Below are 20,928 nucleotides of genomic sequence, written 5' to 3'. Positions count from 1 at the left end.
AAATCCAGCCGTTGCTTTGGTTTTTCACACGTATGTCGTTAATAAAAAGATCATTAATAATACAATTAATACGATTACATTCGGTAAAGTAGTATATTCCTCTATACACCTACAACATCTGGACTGTGCTATTTCAAAAGGGTCGGCGGACACCACATGCAGGTTGCGTTTCAAAGCTCCACCTACGCGCACCTTGCCGCACGGTTTCTATGCATAGAGGCGTCTGGGCGCTGCGCTCCCTCTCCCCCTCCTGGTCACGCAGCGTTACTGTGGCAACGCGCAGGCAGCGTCGCGTGTCTGTTTGCAAGATGGAAAGGAAGATGGAGGATACCGTCAGGGACCGCGATACTGGTGTGTAGATTCAATGAAATTTTAACTTAACTGCGGCTTTGCGAGGACAGTAAAGGCGCACGGAAGCATAAAAATGACACCCGGACGCTTTGGTGCGGGTTAAGTGCATGAATCCGAGGAAAACGCTAATGCAACCACAATGTGACAGTGTGGTCTTGTGAACAACCATTACAGTGTATTCCCTTCCAAAACAATCACTAACCCGTAGAAGATACACATTAAAAACGAACATATCAATTAAATAAGGTAGCTAAATATGCATGTGAAGTACCTATGTATGTATATATGAATTTGGCATTAGGTGCGTTGGTCCCCGTGTTTTATGGCAGTATGTTTTGCAGGTGACGGTCCTAATTTAATTCAGAGTCGTTTTATACTGTGCTCTCTGTCACCCCCCACCAAACACCCACTGGCACCCGTGTAAGGTATTCTGGACTGATGATACAGTAGTTTTCATTCCTATCTGTGACACACGCAGTGCCAGTTTTCAAGGTCAAAAAGTGCCCTAGGGTTGTGATGAAATTTGCTTGAATTAAACAGTCAGCTTTTTCCTGGTTCCCTTTTCTTGACATACAGTACATGAAGTCAGCAGTCAGATGTAACTAAACTCGGGAGTAGTGGATTACTCGCGTTCTTTCGACTGCAATTGCTTTGAGGTCTGGATGAAACACCCAAATAGTGTAGTTAAAATATCAGAATGCCGATGCGATGTTTCGTGTTTTTTTAATTAATCAAATGCTTATTTTTAATGCACACATTTTAGAATTTCAAGGTTTTGGTAAGCCCAATTTCCGACTATGCTATTTTTTCCCCCAAGTATCGTTTTGGCCCATTTGGGTGTGTGGTAGTAAAACTATAACTCAGTTTATTTTTGTTACAGATACTGTACTGTACTGTTTTGAGTAACAACTTTTCTTTTGTTTGAATATTGTGTTTGTTGTTTGACGGCAAAATACATGTTTTGCGTTAGTAATTGGTTGTTATTTAACTATCATTAAAACAACTTGTACTTTTGCAGTATACATAGGATTTCTTATCTGTGGAAGAAAAATGTCATTCTTTACTATCATTATGTACAGTAAGGAGATGTTTTCTTCATAGTGTGGGCAATAATACTTATTAATATTATTTTTATTTTTTGTAGGTTTTATACTGTAGCATTATTTTACTATGATATAGCTGCCTAGCTGCATCGCACTTGTATTTACAGCATTTCAGATTTGAATATTTTCCTCATATTGGAACATTCATTCATTTTTACAGCTTCTTCAAATTAATGGGACTCGCTAGATGTCGTTTTGTTTACGGTAAACATGAGAATATCAGTCAAATTAAATGAGTGGGCTTTTCGGCTTGTGACAGGTCTCTTGTATCAATACTTTGCACAATGTAATTTATTGAAATGTTCCAGAAGATAAAAGTACAGTCTTACCACCACCTGTCAATAGTAGAAATGAATGACTTCAAAAACATGTAGCTCCAGAAAGCATAAAACCAGATGGAGAAGCACGACATACAAAAAAGTACAGGGGGATGCTGTAGCCTTTACCAGGAGTAGAAATGGTAGATAATGAATAAGGAATCAGAAACCTCAAGTATGTTTTTAGCCTGAGCAATAATGTATGCGTATATCAGTAACCCCAGTTATTCTGACCTACTGTATAGATGTGTTTAACAACATGCAATGTGAATATTTCTAATAACAATATACTGTAAAATTGATTTGTTCATATTTGTTAAAACAGTTTTGTTCTGCCATTAAGAATATTCCTACTGTTGTATTGGACTAGATATCTGCTTATGTGTATTTAAGAAATAAAGAAAGGTAAATTCCATGCTGAAAAGCAAAAAAGGAGAAAGATTATTTTGGCAGTGGAGTCACTTCAGGTGTATTCTTCCTACCTGAGCTTTTTTTCTTTCTTTTTACTTTCAGCTTGGAATTAACCCTTACCTGTTCATTTGCAGGTCACACACTGACACAGCTTCTCGCCCTAACCTCACCCTATGTACAGATTCAATCCATATCCAAACACAAAAGTTGCCATACTCCATTGAGTACTGTATGTCAAATGATATGTACAGGGTAAACACCAAGTAGCCTTCTTGCATTCATTTTTCTTGGGTAATGTAATCATAAAATATGACAATTGAAAGAGCAACAATAGTTGGAGGAGTATCAGCAAGGATTTAATAAGACCCTGTTAAGAAAAAGACAAATCCTGAAATTCATAAATCAGCATTTGAACCTTTGCGAACTGAGCATTGAGTCTGGAGACTGTGAAATTAATCTGTCAGTGCAGCCACATCTTCTCTTATGCGTTTGTAATCAGGAAATGGTACAGTACTTCTAAGCATTTGTGTTTTTGCAACAATGAAAATTACTTGTGCAAATGTGAGCCTGATTTAACAGTAGTTTTTCCTCTAGGCATGTCTTTAAAATAAAAAATGCCTGGTGTTTTAGACACAGAGCCTTTTATTAAGGTTAAATATTTGACTACATGCGAAAAGTCATTAACAGTACTCTTTCAATTTGTTTACATGCTTCCATATATACTCATTAAGATTACTGTGTGTTAATGTGGCCATGATCTTTTCTGATAGAAATAATATTAAGAATGAAGTTGAATGAAGAGCAAAATCATCATGATTTAAAGGAAAATTAATTATCTTAAACTTTCCAGATATACAGATACATACAATATATACAGTATGTTTATAATTGTTTATAGAGAATTGAGTCAAAGGGATTTTTAATGCTAAAGGTTTCAACGATTGGAATTAATGTATTTGAAACCCTAAAATTAAATGACCATTGCTTTCCTCATTCGGTGCTTATTTGTCGAGCTTGTTGTATAAAGTGACTAAAAGTACAGTAGCTGTGAATAAAGAATTGCCTCTTATTTCAGAAAACACATTGAAATGGTTGAAATCTTTGTCCCCAAATTTCTAAATTTGTTTTTAGAAACACAGTACATTGGAGGAATGAAAGGGTTATTAGCTTTTTTCTGAAGGGCTTGTTTAAATGGAAAATGGGATATTTCCTTGGTTGACATTTGCCTGCCAGGGATGGGAAGCACAGAACATCCTTTCCACTACATTACGAATCTTGCACTACATGTCTTAAGTGCTACTTTTATATGAAAGACCTCCAGTGACTGTTGTTAAGTACAGTTTTCCTACAAAGCAACTGGGACCAAGGGAATTCTTTCTGGGCCTTAACAATGAGTGCAGTTGAAGAGTTCCTCAATGACCTGCCAGTTTTAAGAAGAGAGGCTCTCTTGCTTAACACACTGAGACACCTGCCACGGTCTTAGTGGCAAGTAGGTCTTGTGATTGTGATCAGGGACCCTCCTTAGCTGCGTGAGAGAGGTGAAGTGCTGTTGTTTTCAACTCTGCAAAGAGACAGCTGCCAGGCTCTTGAAGAGAGGAAATTGTGATACCTGAGAATATAGGAACCAGGTCAGAAATTTGCTGTTTTTTTTTGTTTTGGAGTAGTGTTTTGTTTTCTAGATGAACAGCACAGAGTATGGGCATTTGGATGAGTGTGTGATTTGGATGAAAGTCACAATTACAAAGGTTCACTGATAGTACTTCATAGTTAGAATTAGTCATTGAAATCAATGATTTATTCATCTACAGTGTACTTATTATAAGAAAATTGTGTTACAGGGGACTTTCCAGTTTCCTAAATACAATAAACCTGCTACTTCCTGAGGCCTAGAGGACTAGGGATCAATGGACATCTTCTGGTTTTTACCAGGAAAAGTCCTGTTTTTACCCAGTGGACCTAATTAGTGGACGCATTGGCAGAATAGTGAGCCAAAGTGAATGAGACACATCTTGGTCTTTTTCAGTCTGGCCACAAGTGATGCCTACTCAGTCACAACTGTCCATTCAGTACAACTGGGACTTGAGCTGTTGGCCTTGTGGTACCATGATCATGCTTTCAGCTCTCTGGGCATGTCTTTTGCTTTTCAGCTTGCTATTTGTGTTAAATGGAATGTGAACATTAAATAAAATACAGAATATGCATACCTGGGTTGGAGAGCAAGAGATCTGTTCTTTTTCTCCTGAAGTCTTGTTTTCTAATTGATGCCGATCACTTTGGAATCAGTCTAGAATGCTTAAAGTAATAGTATTTAGGACATGTTTAATTCACTGGTCCTTTTCTCTTATTAAAAGTGCATGATCACCCTGAGAAAAGGGAGACCAAATTTCACTCGAATTGTAATCTTTATACAGTTGTAAAATACTGCTTAACTGACATCTTTCTGAAAAGAGAAAGACTAGCGCTAAAATAACATGAATTATTCTGAAACCGCATGAACAAACTGTGATGGGAATACAACAGTATGTACTGAAGCTGTCTTAGATAAAGTATCTCTTTCAGAAACTTGAATATTTACTATATGAGAAGAATTTGATCATGTCTAATGCTGATAAAGACTCGTTTTGCATGATTAAGAATTGAAAGAAAAATGTTGAGATGAGACTTCTGACCCAGTTAATGATGGTTTAGTATTCATGAACACAGCAGCTTCCTGGAGAACCCTGGATTATTATCAGTGATTCAATTTAAACAAGAAACCTAATCGAATGAATTGACAAAAATGTATATTTTGAAGGTGAATCTAAGACCCAATTTTCTTCTGAAACTGATTTTAAAATAAAATTGAATGTGAAACACTACTTTGGCATTCAGTAGTTTATTTTGCAGAATGTAGCAAATTTCCAGTAGGAAGAACGCAAGGTCAAGGGCTTGTGAAATCGGAAGATGTCTGTGGTTTTTCATAGTGTATCCAAAATACGATGTTACACTTAGGAAATAGGTAGAAACTAATAAAGACAGAACATGCATATACTGTACCTACAGTAAGTAAGGGAGCAAGATATCAGTTCCCGACCTGTGAAAAAGTAACCTGGGTTATTGTCTGGCCATTGGTTGTATTGTGTATTTTAGGAGTTGGACTGTAAAAAGTGCCCGTTTCGTTCTCAGGTAGTGAAACTGGAGGTGAGGACTCTCTGGTGGGAAACGTGAATAAGCTGCTGGTCACCCCGCTCGGACACACGGGCCTACCCAGGAAAGGCCACCTCATCTTTGACGCCTGCTTCGAGAGCGGTGAGTCGTAGGTTGAGAAACTGAAGTACGTCCCTGTGCCCGTTGGGCTGGGAATTCGTGCCTATGTTTAGAATAAAATAGTGACAATGCAACTTGATTTTCATCACGTCGTCTCGTCTTTAGGCAATGCAGTGAGTGGCATCATGATCATAAAAAAGAACGCTGGGGTGCACCATACCAGCTCACTGAACAAATGAGTCATGCTAAAATGCAGGTTTTTAAGCAGCATTTATAAAGTCCTTTGCTATTCACATACCTCCTTCACTTTAATGTTTAGAGAGATGCTGGGTGATATGACAGACAAGTCATTCATCACTTTTTGGGCAGACTTGTTTTTTTTTCCCTCGTATCTGAATGCTGTGTTTATTTTGTTTCGTCTTGGATGTACCGTAGCATGTTGGAGAAGTTATCCATTTGAGAACGGTTTATATGAAATTCAAAGTCTGATAGAATTCTTTGTCAGCCAGGCCTGTCACAATAGCGTAGATACTGTGTTCATCTTACAGTACTTTCATTATATTCGTAGCTTTGCGTTTGTGTTGCTTAAGAAAGAAAAAATAATCGCTAGATATACTATTTCGAAGTCTTCAGTGCTGTTTTAAAACACTGCAAATATAATTCATATAGAATTCTAAGACCTCTAATCCTTCTTTATTATAATGGACATCATACAGTACATGTACTGTACATGTATGCATATGAGTGGAACATTAAGAGAATGTTAAACCAGATATCAATTGAAAAGATATACTGTACAAAACCTGTTCCTACAGTAGGACTCTACTGTAAGAAAGCCCAATATTGTTATATTCATTGAGAGAACCTGAGATACAGTAGCTTATTGTGGCTTTCACTGTGGCTTTTAATGGCTGATTATCAACCAATACAGAAGTAAAATTATTTATTTGAATAACTGCTCTGTTACCTTTTTAGTCTTCCAGTTGAAAACTATAATTAGACCAAGTTAATATTTTGACAATTGCTTTTGCAAACGGTTTTTGTTTAGCAGTTATTGGCAAAATAAATGGAGCAGTAATGAAAAAGTAGTGGTTTTCTGGAACAAGGTCAAATGGGCAGTTCAGGAGAAGCTTTGGAGTAGAGTGACAGTTGATCAGTGTTGCTTTGCAGAGCAATTAGGATGAGGGTCTTGTATTGCTTTGCATTTCTGTTATGGTTTCACCCTACAGACTGCTTTATATCATCATAGTTTTAGTTGTCCATCACCAAAAGATTCACAGGCTTAAAATATAAAATAAACTTGTAGTCTTTTTTAATTGAAGTGTATTGAATTCTCAGATTTTCTGTCTATCCATCTGTCCATCTATTTTTTAATCACTTTATTCAATATACTGTAGGGTTGTGGGGTTGCCGGAGCCTATCCAGGCAGGCAAAGGGTACAAGGCTGCATACACCCTGGGTGGGATGCCAGTCCATCGCAGCGCACAGACAGACACAGATGCACACGCTCACACTAGAGCCAATTTTCCCAGAACGCAATTTATCTAACAGTATGTCTTTGGACTGTGGGAGGAAACCAGGGCACAAGTGCTGTGAGGTGGCAATGCTAACCACTGCACCACCATGCTGCCCAGTTTGTACAGTGTACTGTATATCCTGCTTTCAGTATTTTGAGCAGCTCTTAGCAAAGTCTTACTAATAATAAGTACAGCACACATTCAAAGAAGATGAATCTGTAAACATGAGTAATCCGACATAAAAAAACAATGCTGTATTATTTAAAAACTAATATTAATCCTAGCAATTAATCAAATTTAGGAATGCCGAAGATTAAAAGATAGAACACTAGAGAATAGTTTTTTGATCAAGATAATCTTCACTTCAGGATATTAACAATTTTGTATTTCAAATCTCAGAAGTTTGAAAGAACTTTAAAGTCTGATTTGAAAGTAATATATGTGGCTCTAGCCTGCTTTCTTTTTTATAAAAGATTATGATCTTGATTACTTTATCATCACAGCATAAAACTTTAATGATATATCCCCTTACATTTTGTTTTCCTTACTTTCATTTAAAGTTTTCGTTATGCGAAGACTTGGAATAAACTTTGATATCTTACCGTATACAGTGGTGTGAAAAAGTGTTTGCCCCCTTCCTGATTTCTTATTTTTTTGCATGTTTGTCACACTGAAATGTTTCAGATCATCAAACAAATTGAGATATTAGACAAAGATAACACAAGTAAACACAAATTGCAGTTTTTAAATGAAGGTTATTATTATTAAGGGAAAAAAAAATCAAATGTGGTTTATCACATCTTTGGAAAGCTGAGTTCAATTTATCTAGCCACACCCAGGCCTGATTACTGCCACACCTGTTCTCAATCAAGAAATCACTTAAATAGGACCTGCCTGACAAAGTGAAGTAGACCAAAAGATCCTCAAAAGCTAGACATCATGCTGCGATCCAAAGAAATTCAGGAACAAATGAGAAACAGAGTAATTGAGATTTATCAGTCTGGAAAAGGTTATAAAGCCATTTCTAAAGCTTTGGGACTCGAGCGAACCACAGTGAGAGCCATTATCCACCAATGGCGAAAACATGGAACAGTGGTGAACCTTCCCAGGAGTGGCCGGCCGACCAAAATTACCCCAAGAGCGCAGTGACGACTCATCCAAGAGGTCAGAAAAAAACCCACAACATCTAAAGAACTGTAGGCTTCACTTGCCTCAGTTAAGGTCAGTGTTCATGACTCCACCATAAGAAAGAGACTGGGCAAAAATGGCCTGCATGGCAGAGTTCCAAGATGAAAACCACTGCTGGGCAAAAAGAACATAAAGGCTCGTCTCAGTTTTGCCAGAAAACATCTTGATGATCCCCAAGACTTTTGGGAAAATACTCTGTGGACTGACGAGACAAAAGTTGAACTTTTTGGAAGGTGTGTGTCCCATTACATCTGGCGTAAAAGTAACACAGAAAAGGAACATCATACCAACAGTAAAATATGGTGGTGGTAGTGTGATTGTCTGGGGCTGTTTTGCTGCTTCAGGTCCCGGAAGACTTGCTGTGGTAAATGGAACCATGAATTCTGCTGTCTACCAAAAAATCCTGAAGGAGAATGTCCGGCCATCTGTTCGTGACCTCAAGCTGAAGCGCACTTGGGTTCTACAGCAGGACAATGATCCAAAACACACCAGCAAGTCCACCTCTGAATGGCTTAAGAAAAACAAAATGAAGACTTTGGATTGGCCTAGTCAAAGTCCTGACCTGAATCCGATTGAGATGTTGTGGCATGACCTTAAAAAAGCCGTTAAGGCTTGAAAATCCTCCAATGTGGCTGAATTACAACAATTCTGCAAAGATGAGTGGGCCAAAATTCCTCCACAGCGCTGTAAAAGACTCATTGCCAGTTATCGCAAACGCATGATTGCAGTTGTTGCTGCTAAGGGTGGCTCAACCAGTTATTAGATTTAGGGGGCAATCACTTTTTCACACAGGGCCATGTGGGTTTGGATTTTTTTTTCCCTTAATAATAAAAAACCATCATTTAAAAACTGCATTTTGTGTTTACTTGTGTTATCTTTGTCTAATATTTCAATTTGTTTGATGATCTGAAACATTTCAGTGTGACAAACATGCAAAAAAAAAGAAATCAGGAAGGTGCAAACACTTTTTCACACCACTGTATGTACAGTAAATGGATGTAGAATGATTATTTACAATATGAATCATCATTATAGTTTAGTTTTTAAAAGCTGTATTTTAAATTAAAATGTTAAATTAAAATTAAACTATTAGTAGAATTCAAATTATATTTTGTTGAATATGCTTAAGAAAGCCAGGTAAGTGGGCTTTTTTCAGATGGTGAATGCAGCTATAATGTATCTAAACAAATACAGTAGATTTTGTTCACCTGCTCCACATTTGTTCAGGCACTGTGAACACTGTACGTGTTAGAACAGAGTAGCATACATAACATTGACTATGTAGTGGTGTTGGGTATTAAAAGAACAGTACGTAGTATTCTGTAATGATACATCATAAAGATGACCTGGTTGTAATGTTACAATATTGTAATGATTGTAATGTTTTGTGCTGTGTTATAAATGTTACATGTTGTTATGTGTTGTACTGTACATGTGCAATAGAATAATGTGCAATGTTTTTCTTTTCTTCTTTTTTTTGTTTGCTTTCTATTTAAATGTACAGGAGTGCTGGGTTTCCATAAAAAAAATTCCCTCAGGGGACAATAAAATCTTATCTTATCTACAAATGGTACAAACTCATTACATTCTGAAAATGTCCTGTATCACTACCACCTTGTATGACTTGTACACAATGAGAGGCTTCATGAAATATTAGAGCAATAAACTCATCCTAACTAATTTGAAAATATTATTACCAAAAAAAAATCAACCACTTTGCTTTCCAACCCTGCTGGAACAAATCCTTGTGTGTGAAAAGCATACATTGATATTGACAAACGCTGCAAGCGAAAAGTGAGTAATCAACAGATGGAGGTTCTGGCTATAGTAAAGCATCCCCACTGGAGTCCATTTTAACAGCCACCATTGCTTTCTTGTCTTTCATTTTGTCTTTCCTATCAGCAAAGATCTATGCAGTTATTTATCAGGAAAATATCAGTTCTTCATATTCACAAAGTCAGAAGTGGCCTGCAATTGAACTTGGGCTGCCTGACAAGTCAAATCATGGCTCTGCTCCCTTTATGAGGTATCACCTTTAATGACTTTCTCGCATCTAGCTGTTTGGGCTTTAAACATTCTGCAAAACGGTGTCACTCTCTCTGCAGTAAGTTTTAGTAATGAAAGTTACTAAACATAAGCCCTGCATAGACTTTTTTATTATAATTCTATTAAAAATAAGCGGACATATAGTACCCTGCTGATTTTGTCAATTTTATGGGTGAATTCTGAAAAGGCAAAAAAAAAACAACTAATTTTCTTTTTAATAATGTGGCGGTTTTCTTTTTCTTTCTAATTTCACCTCTGAATGTGCTAGTACAGAAGAGGAATTGTTTGCATAATGCTGAAAGTTTATCAGATGAGTCTGTACTTCCTTTTCAAGACAGAACAGTAGAAAAGAAGAAACATACTGTACAGTGAAAAATGTGGTGAGGTACCAGTATTTGAAACTGCTTAAAGTACCATGAAGCATGTTTCCTGAGAGCTAGGAAAAGAATTTATAATGCCAGTGATTTAAATCAAAATCTTACTGAGATGTTTTATTCATCGTCAAACACTCTACTAAGCAGGGGTATTATTTCTAAGAGAGTCCATCCACCCATTTTCTGACTGTTTGATACAGGGTCAGTGGGAGGGCGGAGCCTATCCTGTTAACCATTCCGCCCATGTTGGAGAATCACATTAGGATAATAAAATATGAATTACACTTCTCCCCAGGAAACCTTGGTTAAGTATATCCTTGGGTACTTCTTAGCTGCAAATGAGCTGTTTAATGTGCCAGAATTTGATTTTTCATCTGGACCTTGTTATGCTTAAACAAAGTGAAACATAAAGTTATAACCTTATGTTAAAAAACAGATAGTGAAAGTTGAAACTTGATTTGGATTGTCCTCTGCTAGAGTGGAATATGCACAGAATCTTTCATTTTTATCTAAGCTAAATATACTATATAGAGGTACAATAAATATACAGGTGAAAAACAAACAACTATACCAAACTACAGTTTGGAATAGTTTAAGTGGGTAGTAGGTAGCTGAGTCAGCATGCGTAGGCTGCATAGGAACAAGTTAAAGGTTTTTTCCATGCTGAACAGAGAAGAAAGGAAACACAACATTTTGGCTATGGAGCCTTTCTTCTCTTTTCAGCATGAAATAAACATTTTACTTGTTTTTTTACAGTTTGGAATGTTTCATTATTATAAGATAATTGTTTGCTCCAAAACATCTAATACATTTCAAACTGCCTCTCAAACCACTAAAGATGTTTCCATCTAGTCAATGCATTTACACTTTTCAGCAACTGTGGACACACTTTAACACCAATGTAGGAACATTTTAGGCCAAGAATAACCTAGACAAAAAGCAGTCTCATAAACCTATAGGTATCAATATCAAATATTCATCAATTTAATCTTTCACATTTTTGATATCACACACAATCCCCCCAAACCAAGACCTGAATCTCCAACAACCCTGCTGTAAAACGCATTGCCTAAAATATCTACCACTCTTGAGCTGAGCAGAATGATGACACTCTGCTTTTTTTTCTATTGGAAAGCACATTTTGTGGGGATTTGACAGGAAGCTATTGAGAGAGGACATATTTTAAGATTGGCTGTGTGAATTTAAGAAGATGTTTTGGAGCATACGATTACAGTGACACAATACTGTACATTCTGAACTGCAGTTTGGTACAGTTATGTCTGTGTGATGCTGCGGTTTTGTTGAGGAGTGTCAGGTGACAAGCAAGTGCCCTGTAATATCTGGCATTTTGCAGATAATTAACCTTGCTTGGAGACCTTCAGCATTGAGTTTTAGAGTTTGCAGTGTTGGGTCAATGACCTCAAAGCAATCTATCTGGCTGGAAAGGTTGTAATTATCATTGACAGCAAATTGACTAGGATCTGATGATCATTTGATTCAGCGTACTTTTCTTTCTGATCGATTACTCATAAGATTAAACGTCTCTTGGTAAATTGCCTCTTGGTTAGGTGAAGATATTTACCACTGCCTGATGTTGGTTTCGGTCACTGATGTTGAAAGTAGTACACAGTATGTGTATCATCAATAGACCATGGGCTGCATTCTAGGTGATTCAGAGTTGTTTTTGTTTCAAATGTGTCATGAAACAACAGGTAATAAAGAAAACTTCAAGATGACACTTGATGTATATGTTCTGGTTATAGCTCTGTACAAAATACATCATGCTGAGACATAATTCTTCCAGTATAAGAATACCTTCCAATCCAATATAATTTCAAGCCATTCAGTATTGCTTTAATAATCTCGTAATAGGGATGGAAGTCTCTAAGTTTTTTATGTCCATACCTTAAATTACACCATTTTCATTAAGAGTATATTTCTGACTACTCCCACAAAGTCTTTCCTGCTGGAGAGAGCAATGTTGTTATTATCTCAATAATAAGTATAGACAGATTAAACATTTAGGAGGTGGTGAAGCTGGGAATTGGTCTGAGGATATTTTCTTTATTTTAGGAAACTCATATAGAAACTCGTCTTGTCAAGTCTGGTGTCCCTCAGGGCTCAATACTGGGCCCCTTGCTCTTCAGCATTTACATGTTCCCACTTGGTCAGCTTTTAAGATCACATGGCCTCAGCTTTCATTTTTACGCTGACGATACTCAAATATACATCCATACCAAACCCGACACTGATGTGGCTGTCTCTATTCTATCTAATTGCATCTCTGACATAAAAATTTGGATGACTCAAAACTTCCTTCATCTTAACTGTGACAAGACTGAAGTCATGCTTATTGGTACCCCCCATCAACTTCGCAAAGCCAGTCCTGTAACCCTGTCTGTAGATGGCTCTGTACTTGAGCTCCAATCAAAATTGAAAAACCTTGGGGTTATATTCGATTCTGGCTTAACATTCGACCCACATGTACAGCATACTGTCAAAACATCTTTTTTTCACCTTAGAAATATCGCAAGACTACGCCCTATGCTATCATTAACTGTGGCTGAAAAGCTGATCAACATATTTGTATTCTCTCGAATTGACTACTGCAATGCTCTGCTCCCTGGGGTATCTAAATCTACTCTGAACAAGCTGCAGTATGTCCAAAATTCAGCAGCCAGAATCCTGACCAGATCTAGTGCAAGTGTTCACATTACTCCTATCCTGGAGTCCTTGCACTGGCTTCCGGTCAAATTCCGCGTAGACTTTAAAATCCTCATGCTCACCTACAAGGCTTTACATGGCTTGGCACCTCAATACCTGTCTGAACTTTTATCGCCCTACTCCCCACCTCGCAACCTCCGCTCTTCAAATTCTGCCCTCCTTACTGTCCCCCAAGCCCGTCTACATTGTATGGGCGACAGGGCCTTCTCCTGCTATGCCCCCAAGCTCTGGAACTCCTTGCCCAAGGATATTAGAGAGTCACCTTCTCTAAACTCCTTCAAATCCAGACTCAAAACCCTCCTTTTCAGAAAAGCCTTTACTTAACTGGTTCCATTCTTCACCCCTCTGCTCTTCTTAATACCATCTTCCACGGTCTCCTCTATTGTTATTGTTGTATTGCTGTAATTATAATTGTGTCCTGTCTTGTGAAATTTTTCTTATTTATTGTTGTAGTCTTCTTATTTATTGTTATTGTCATCCTGTAAAGCGCTTTGAGAAGCCACCTTTAAAGGCGCTATATAAAATAAAGTTTATTATTATTATATTATTATATATACTTGGGGCTATCCTGCTATCAACAAGGGTTTTTAACCTTATTTCCATTTTTCAATTATTGGTAATGGTTTACAGTTTAGCAAAGAGAGTAAAATATTGTAAGTTATATTTTTAAGTGTATCATATGAAGAACCCTATTGATTCATAACATAAATTGTATAGGATACATGTATCCTATATATTAACAGTAAGAACCTACAGTAAATATAAATAAATAATGAGAAGATAGATTTTTCTAAGTTTTCCTGTTTTTCCAGATGACATGCTCTGAAGACCTCAGACATTGATTAATGGGCGTTGCACGCACAGTCTGAGATCAGCTAACATATATGACATTACCCCGATGTCTCTAGGTCCGGAAATTCTTGTGAATGATTTATGGAATTGATATTAATCTCTTTCCAGTAAATGCATTACTGAAGTTGGAAACAGAGGGAAATTGATGTTACTGCACTAATGTCAAATTAATGTCCTGTTGCTGTTTCAGCAAAGCAACAGCAGCTAAATGATTAACCAGTTAAAGGCTGTTGTGGCTCTTATGAAATGGCAGGGAAAGAATTTATTTCAGATTGCTTCTGATTTTTTAGCTTTGGCTTTGACTGTGAATGCTTGATGTAGACATTTTATTGATGATTTTCAGCCTGAGTGCAGTATTACTGTAGACCCAGTCATTTATGTACTGGAACTACATGGAGTATCTCAATTTAATGTTCCCATGATCCAATAATTAAATACTGACACTGTTTAAATGGATTTAATACCTGCTGTTATTGTAATAAATACTACTTTATGAGATCTCTGGTAATAGGAAGTTCTGTAAAAATGTTCCTGACTAAATAATTTCCATTTAGATGTAGCATTTAGAAATAATGTAAGAGTGATGAGTTACAAGATGGGGTATCTTGGGAGAGGTTGTCCTAGACCATCTGGAGAAAGGCAGTAGATCTTAGAGATTACAGTGGTTGCAATTTAAAATGGTGAATTTTTCTGTGGTGAAAGAAAATAAATCACCTGTTAATTACTAAGGCCCAGAAATTGGAATCCAAAAGGACTTTGTTATACCACAACATTTATTTATTTTTTATGTACAGATATCGATATTCTACAAAGTATACACTGAATCAAAGTCAGCGTGTTTAGAAAAGTGCTTGATGAAAGTTTCTCTTTTATGGAGATACAGTATCACAATCATTTTTAAAAGTGGAAGGGAAATTGCTGATTGTACTGTACATGAGGCTAGCGTGCTAAGCTTGGCATTTACCTTGGAAGCAAGCAAAGCATAATGTATACAGAGTTGCTTTCATGACTAATATATTTTGACTGAGTGCATGTGGTAGTCTGTCAAAATGAAATCTCTTGACTTAAAATATTTATTTCAGCCAAAGAACTGAGGTTTAAATGATAAAAGCTGTATCATTGCTTTAGTCAATATCTTAACTAGATGTATGTCAGAAATATGTGTTTCTTAGACACTTTTATATGATCTCTTCAGTATTTTTTTCACAGAATAGATCATTACGTCATGCAGTATAGTATTGCAGGATAGACCGTTATATCACACCTTTCCTCATTTGAATTACTACTGCTATCTTTTATAAACATTCAGAGATCAGTCTTAAAGAATATCCTATTGATTGTGCAATGTTGCTTTTATGACAGAGACAGTGCTGGACAGAGGGACATTTAAATGTGGGATTAATTCATTTCCAATGTCCCTTTCTTTTCAGTGTTTGCATTTGTACATACAGTAAATCATTTATTAACTGTCTCTGTTGAGAAAGCTGCCAGCAGGGTGGGAAAAATTCTGGACTAATGTGTCAAAATATGCTTTCTTTCTGTTAAAAAAACAAAAGGGTGATAGGACTAAGATCTGGAGATTGAGATGACCAGTCAAGAACATTTATTCTGTTCCTCTACAGTTGTACTATTGTACGGTTAACCATTTATTTGTCAATTTGGATTTACAAATGGCTCACCATCATGCTGGAATGTCCGTGCCTCAGTTTCTTGGCCGAAATATCCTGAAACATGTTGGAATTCAATCCTTTCGTGACTGCCGCATTCATGCAGATGATACTGAATGGTTGTTCTTGACATTTTGATGCCAGTATATGTTGGTGATATTCAGTTGTTGCCTCTGGATTTACGGTTGCCGACCAAACCATCTGCGTCCCTTTCCTTGTGTAGTTGCCACTATAGCTGCCATTTCCTTATAATGGGCACAGCTGATGGAAGTAGTAGTTTCAGGTTTTGTAGATTCTTTCATAGCCATCCCCCAGCTTGTGGAGGTCAGTGACCAATGGCCTGCACGTTTTGGAGAGCACTCTGACCTTAGCTATGGTGGCCTAGTATATGCCGCTGCAGATTGTCCATGTGTAACATTCTTTTACCTGATATCCCAGAGAAACAGAAAACCTTTGTAAGCGTCTATGAAGTTCAGGAGATATTGTATACTGTATTTGTTGGTAGATACTTAAAGGTTTCAATAAATGTGTTTTCTGGAAACGTTATTTTGGGGGAAAATATGACTTTGCTCTTTGCAGTGGCTTCACAATTTCAATGCATGATCTTTAGAATTTTTTTAAGAAGATCACAATAACCAATCCCTAAATCATTCTGTAAGAATGAATCTGGGTGTATGTGCAGTATGTGGCACATTTATTATAAATACTAAATATTTTTATTAGTTGCATCTAAAATATTTTTTGCATCAGGATTTTACATTAGACGTCGGTATCAATGCATTTAGGAGTTTCTGTAAGTTTTCACTGTGTTAATGAAAGAAATATAATTCACTAACGAAAAAGTGCAAGCCTTGGAACTCAGCAAATTATTAACAAATAGACCAAGCAGTAAGTGTAGGAGAGTTTATTAATGCACAGTAATCTTTGCCACCCCCTTTAACCTTCAGATTTTGATTGCAGAAAAAAATAACCAGTGCAGAAGAATTTAGTACACTGACTGGAGCGCTGAACTATTCCCACATAGCCCCGAAGAAATCCTTGATTTATTTTACAGCAAAATTCAATCAGTTAAGCAGTATAAAATCTGTGTCTGTAAACTGAAAGTTCCCTTGATCAATTCTAATACGCTTCAACTAATTCATCAAAAGAACGGTTTACGGAGAAAATATCACACTATTAGCATCAAGATTAATGATTCTACTTCACACACATGCAAGAAAAATAAATAAAAAGCGAGAAACCCATAACACTGTGGTGGGAAACAGCACATTTAAAATATCCATTTGATAGCACACAGTAATGGTAGTATTAAAGATTAAATCATGAAACGTTTTCACATTGTTTTGGCAATTTGTTCTGTTTCTGTATAAGAATCTGCACCTTAGTCCTGGCAGTCACTGCTGTTCCCACTTTTGAGACTCGCAAGTGAAAGTTTTATTGGAAATCTTAAATCTGTCAACCTTAAAGCCTGGGCTTATATTTTTGCAGCATTTCTCTAACTTTTTTATTTCGAATTGTCACTTTTTATACTAAACAACCACGATTTAGATTTGATGATATTTAGTTAACATTACCTTGCACCAACACAGGGGATATCAGGACCAGGCACTTTCTTCCATCATGCATGCTAACGAGCCATTTACTATTTTACATCCTGCAGGCTTCACAGTGTCCTAAATGAACATTCTTCTGGCGAGTTACACAGCTCTGACTGACAACAGCATGTCCCATGAGATCCTGTTGTTCAGTAAATGGGGATTACCTTGCTGAACTTAACTCTGGCAGTGCTCAGTTAGTTTTGTGCAGCTTCTCGAGGAATGTACCCGTAGCAACAAGGCTATTATTAAGTTTAGACTTATCCGTTCACCCATCCAATTTCTAACCACTAACTACTTAATACAAACCAGAACCTCATAAATTGGACTCATCATGACACTTTCAGTGATGAAGTATCCACTCTCCAAGAGTTAAACATATTTGGACCTGAACTCCAGATGGATGTCACTCATCATATATTTATGGACATGGCTATGACAGGGGCTTAGTGATCCACCAACGCTGAACCTGTCATCAGCTGTAGTGGCGTCTCCATGTGACGTCATGACCAGTCGTCACACATGACGACGTTACTTTAAAAACACTGCAATTTGCGAGTCTCTCTAAACAGCTGGCAACTTGACTTTGAGCCGAAAGTCACTGCTGGTCTGAGAGACCCTACATAAAACAGAATTTTGCCCAATACTTCCTCTGTAACATGAGATGGTCTGTGCTAGGTTCCCACATTTTGTAACTTTGCCTGATCAATGAAATGATACAGTTAGGCTTTTTTTTAACACAACTGAATATCATGGAATATTCAGAGAAGCAGGTATAAAATACGGGTGAGCACACTTACAGTAAGTTTCTCCCTGTGTCAGTTCCAGTGTTCACATTATAGCCCTTGAAAATGTGACTTTATTTCATACAAGTACAGTATTAACAAGTATTTAAAGATTAGGATAGGAAAGTATCAAAACTATTTGCTTGACTTTCAAGCATATGAATGTTGAAATGATTGTATGAGACTGATTCTAATATTAGGTTAGCTACAGTCAAGTTAATTGTGTTACTGTATGTAATCCCTGAGTAACTGACCAGCCTTTTGTGTCATGGTATACTGATTCATATATATCTTAGCCTTGTATTGCTTCTTTTGAATATTTTATTATTGTATTTATATAAATTGTATATGTGTGTACAGTATTTTGCTGCAATTCTGATTGATTGGTTCCTATGTCCATAAAGTAATCCCTAAGTTTTCTGTCCTAATTTCTAAATGTTATGGTAAATTCAAACCATCAGATCACTACAATTGCTTCCAGGTGATGCTATAGTCCATATTCAAATCAGTGATATCATCTATACAGCTCAGCCTGTGCTTCATGTAAATGCATGTATTGTTTGAGTTGCTCAGCAGCCCTCTATACAAGTAATAATTGTGAATGTTATCATTAATTTTAAATCACATTAAAAAATAAAAAGCCCACTCGTATCCAGAGTTTTCAGTGTATTAGTGTATCATTTTTTCATTTACCATTTTTCTAATCTTTTTCTTTTAGACCTTATATGTCACAAAATTAGTACAAATAAACATCTGTTTAGGAGTGGGTGGAAGAGTTTGAAGCTATATCATAATTATTTCTCATCCTAATCTTGGCACATCAATGACTGATCACTTTACAAAAAAGATGAATGGTATTTTTTAGTGGTTGTTAGGTACATAGCCATATTGTATAAATGAAATATATACCATTTTAGGCCTGGTATAAATCATAATTATGACCCATGTGCTAGTCACAAATTACAGACCATTTACTTGATGGCAACATTTTGCTTTTAAGAAGCTTCATTCTGCAGAATATGTCATCCAGGACTGGCTACTGTATGTCCCAGATTGACAGGTGGACAAGTGGAGTTAAACTTTGACTTAGTCTGGGTCATAGTTTCTAAATACATCTATCATGTAGGGACTTATGTTTCTATAAAAATGACAGTTATAGTGAATGTGAAAGAACTAGTGGTCAGAGACAATCGCTGTCAGTTATTGATACAAGATACTTGGTTCTTTCTGATGTAAGCATTCTGACAGAGAAAAGCAGTTCTAGCAAAACTGAATAGTGCAAAAGTTTATCTTAATCCATGATTGTAAAATACAGATTCTAATTCCCATGTTCTGTCTGTTCTGTCTATTAAATCAATGTACTGTATGTACTATAGGCATCTGCTTTGCTAAAGCTAAAGCTGAAGCTAAAGCTGTTTGACATACAGTCCATGCCTTCACACCTCTACCACCGTGAAAGAGAATGGGTGCTTTTCAGCAGAAGACTATAGAGTTTTTGCAGATGCCTTCATCTCCCACAGGTCCCTCAGGTATCACTACCTACACATGTTCTTGTTCACAGGCACATATCTACTGCTGTATAACTATACACTGATGAAACCAAGTCTGACAAATGAAGATCAAGTGAAAGTGTTTCAGCCGTTCCAGGGCACAGGAGTAATCAGAGCTTTGTGGCATACCGAATATTACAGTATGTAATATACACAGGTTCTTTCATTGTGAGTGCTGCTGTGTTTGAGATGTTTCTACCACAGTCTTATGTTGGGGACCCACAGGATCTCTATTGCAGTAAGTGCCACAGACAAAACCTGTGTTGTTATTAGTTACTGTGAGTGTTTCAGCATGAAAAAATGATGTGGACCCTTTTTATAGTTGTCATGTTTCTACAGTATAGTGTGAGGAACAAATTTGATCTTGATGTGCTATGTTTCATTCTCACAAGAAAGGAGAAACAAGCTGGAGTTGCTAAAAACTGCAGAAAAACCCATGCAATTAGCAACTGTATATTGTGCATGTTTCTTAGGTGCTGATGGGATTAGAATACATATAAACATAAGAATTCACCAACAAAATAAAAAAAGCTGTGCTTAAGAGCCGTGTTCCTTTCCTTTAGTGAAAGGTTTGTGACTTTCTAAAATACACTGTAGGTGTCACATTATTTTATTAACAATCTTCTGGTAAGATATACTGTACAGTGCCCTCCAAAGGGATTTGGACAAAAACCTAAAATTGATGTTTTCCTGTTGCATACACAAGAAATTGAAATTCACCTAAAAAAGAATTATTCTAATTCAGAATTCAGAAGGTCACCTTTTTATTTTTGTTATATATTTTGCAAACACAATTAATCATTTATCAACAAAAGCATACTATATGTTGTGTTCAGTACCCCCAGATTTAGGTGACCATAAGTATTGAGACGCTTACTGTAACTTTTGTTGCAAATCCCTTGCTTGCAATAATTTCGTCAAGCTTTCTTGACATTGACATCTACAGACTGTTTCTTCACTTGAGATGGTTTGCCAGGCTTGAACTGTTTTAAGTTGTTGCTTGCAGGTCAGGCTTTCTGCCTTCTGTCTCTCTTTGAACAAATGCAATGCATGCTCATTTGGCTTCAGATCTGGTGATTGACTTGGCCAGTTTAAAATGTTCCACTTTTTCTCTCTGATGAACTCCTGCGTTAAGCTTGGAGTATGTTTCGGGTCATCGTCCTGCTGCATAATGAACTGCAGGTTTCATTTTTTCTAACATC

The 20,928-nt window shown here is 36.8% G+C and overlaps 1 protein-coding gene across 3 annotated transcripts in view; it reads left to right on the top strand.

Annotated features, from left to right (window-relative positions):
• The first annotated feature begins 230 nt into the window (after window positions 1-230).
• Window positions 231-20,928, top strand: part of bend5 (BEN domain containing 5) — a 513,667-nt gene continuing 492,969 nt past the window's right edge. For 2 of the 3 annotated variants that reach the window (XM_088598977.1, XM_088598976.1), the window contains exons 1-2: window positions 231-351; window positions 5,348-5,470. In XM_088598977.1, the coding sequence (XP_088455103.1) occupies window positions 309-351; window positions 5,348-5,470 (166 nt within the window). In that variant the 5' untranslated portion in view covers window positions 231-308. The remainder of the gene's footprint in view (window positions 352-5,347; window positions 5,471-20,928) is intronic. The other variant, XM_088598975.1, reaches the window with a different exon arrangement.

The sequence above is a fragment of the Lepisosteus platostomus genome, chromosome 11, assembly GCF_059453375.1.
Source record: "Lepisosteus platostomus isolate fLepPlt1 chromosome 11, fLepPlt1.hap1, whole genome shotgun sequence".
Classification (NCBI taxonomy): Eukaryota; Metazoa; Chordata; class Actinopteri; order Semionotiformes; family Lepisosteidae; genus Lepisosteus; species Lepisosteus platostomus.
This window is presented reverse-complemented; position numbering and strand designations above follow the sequence as displayed.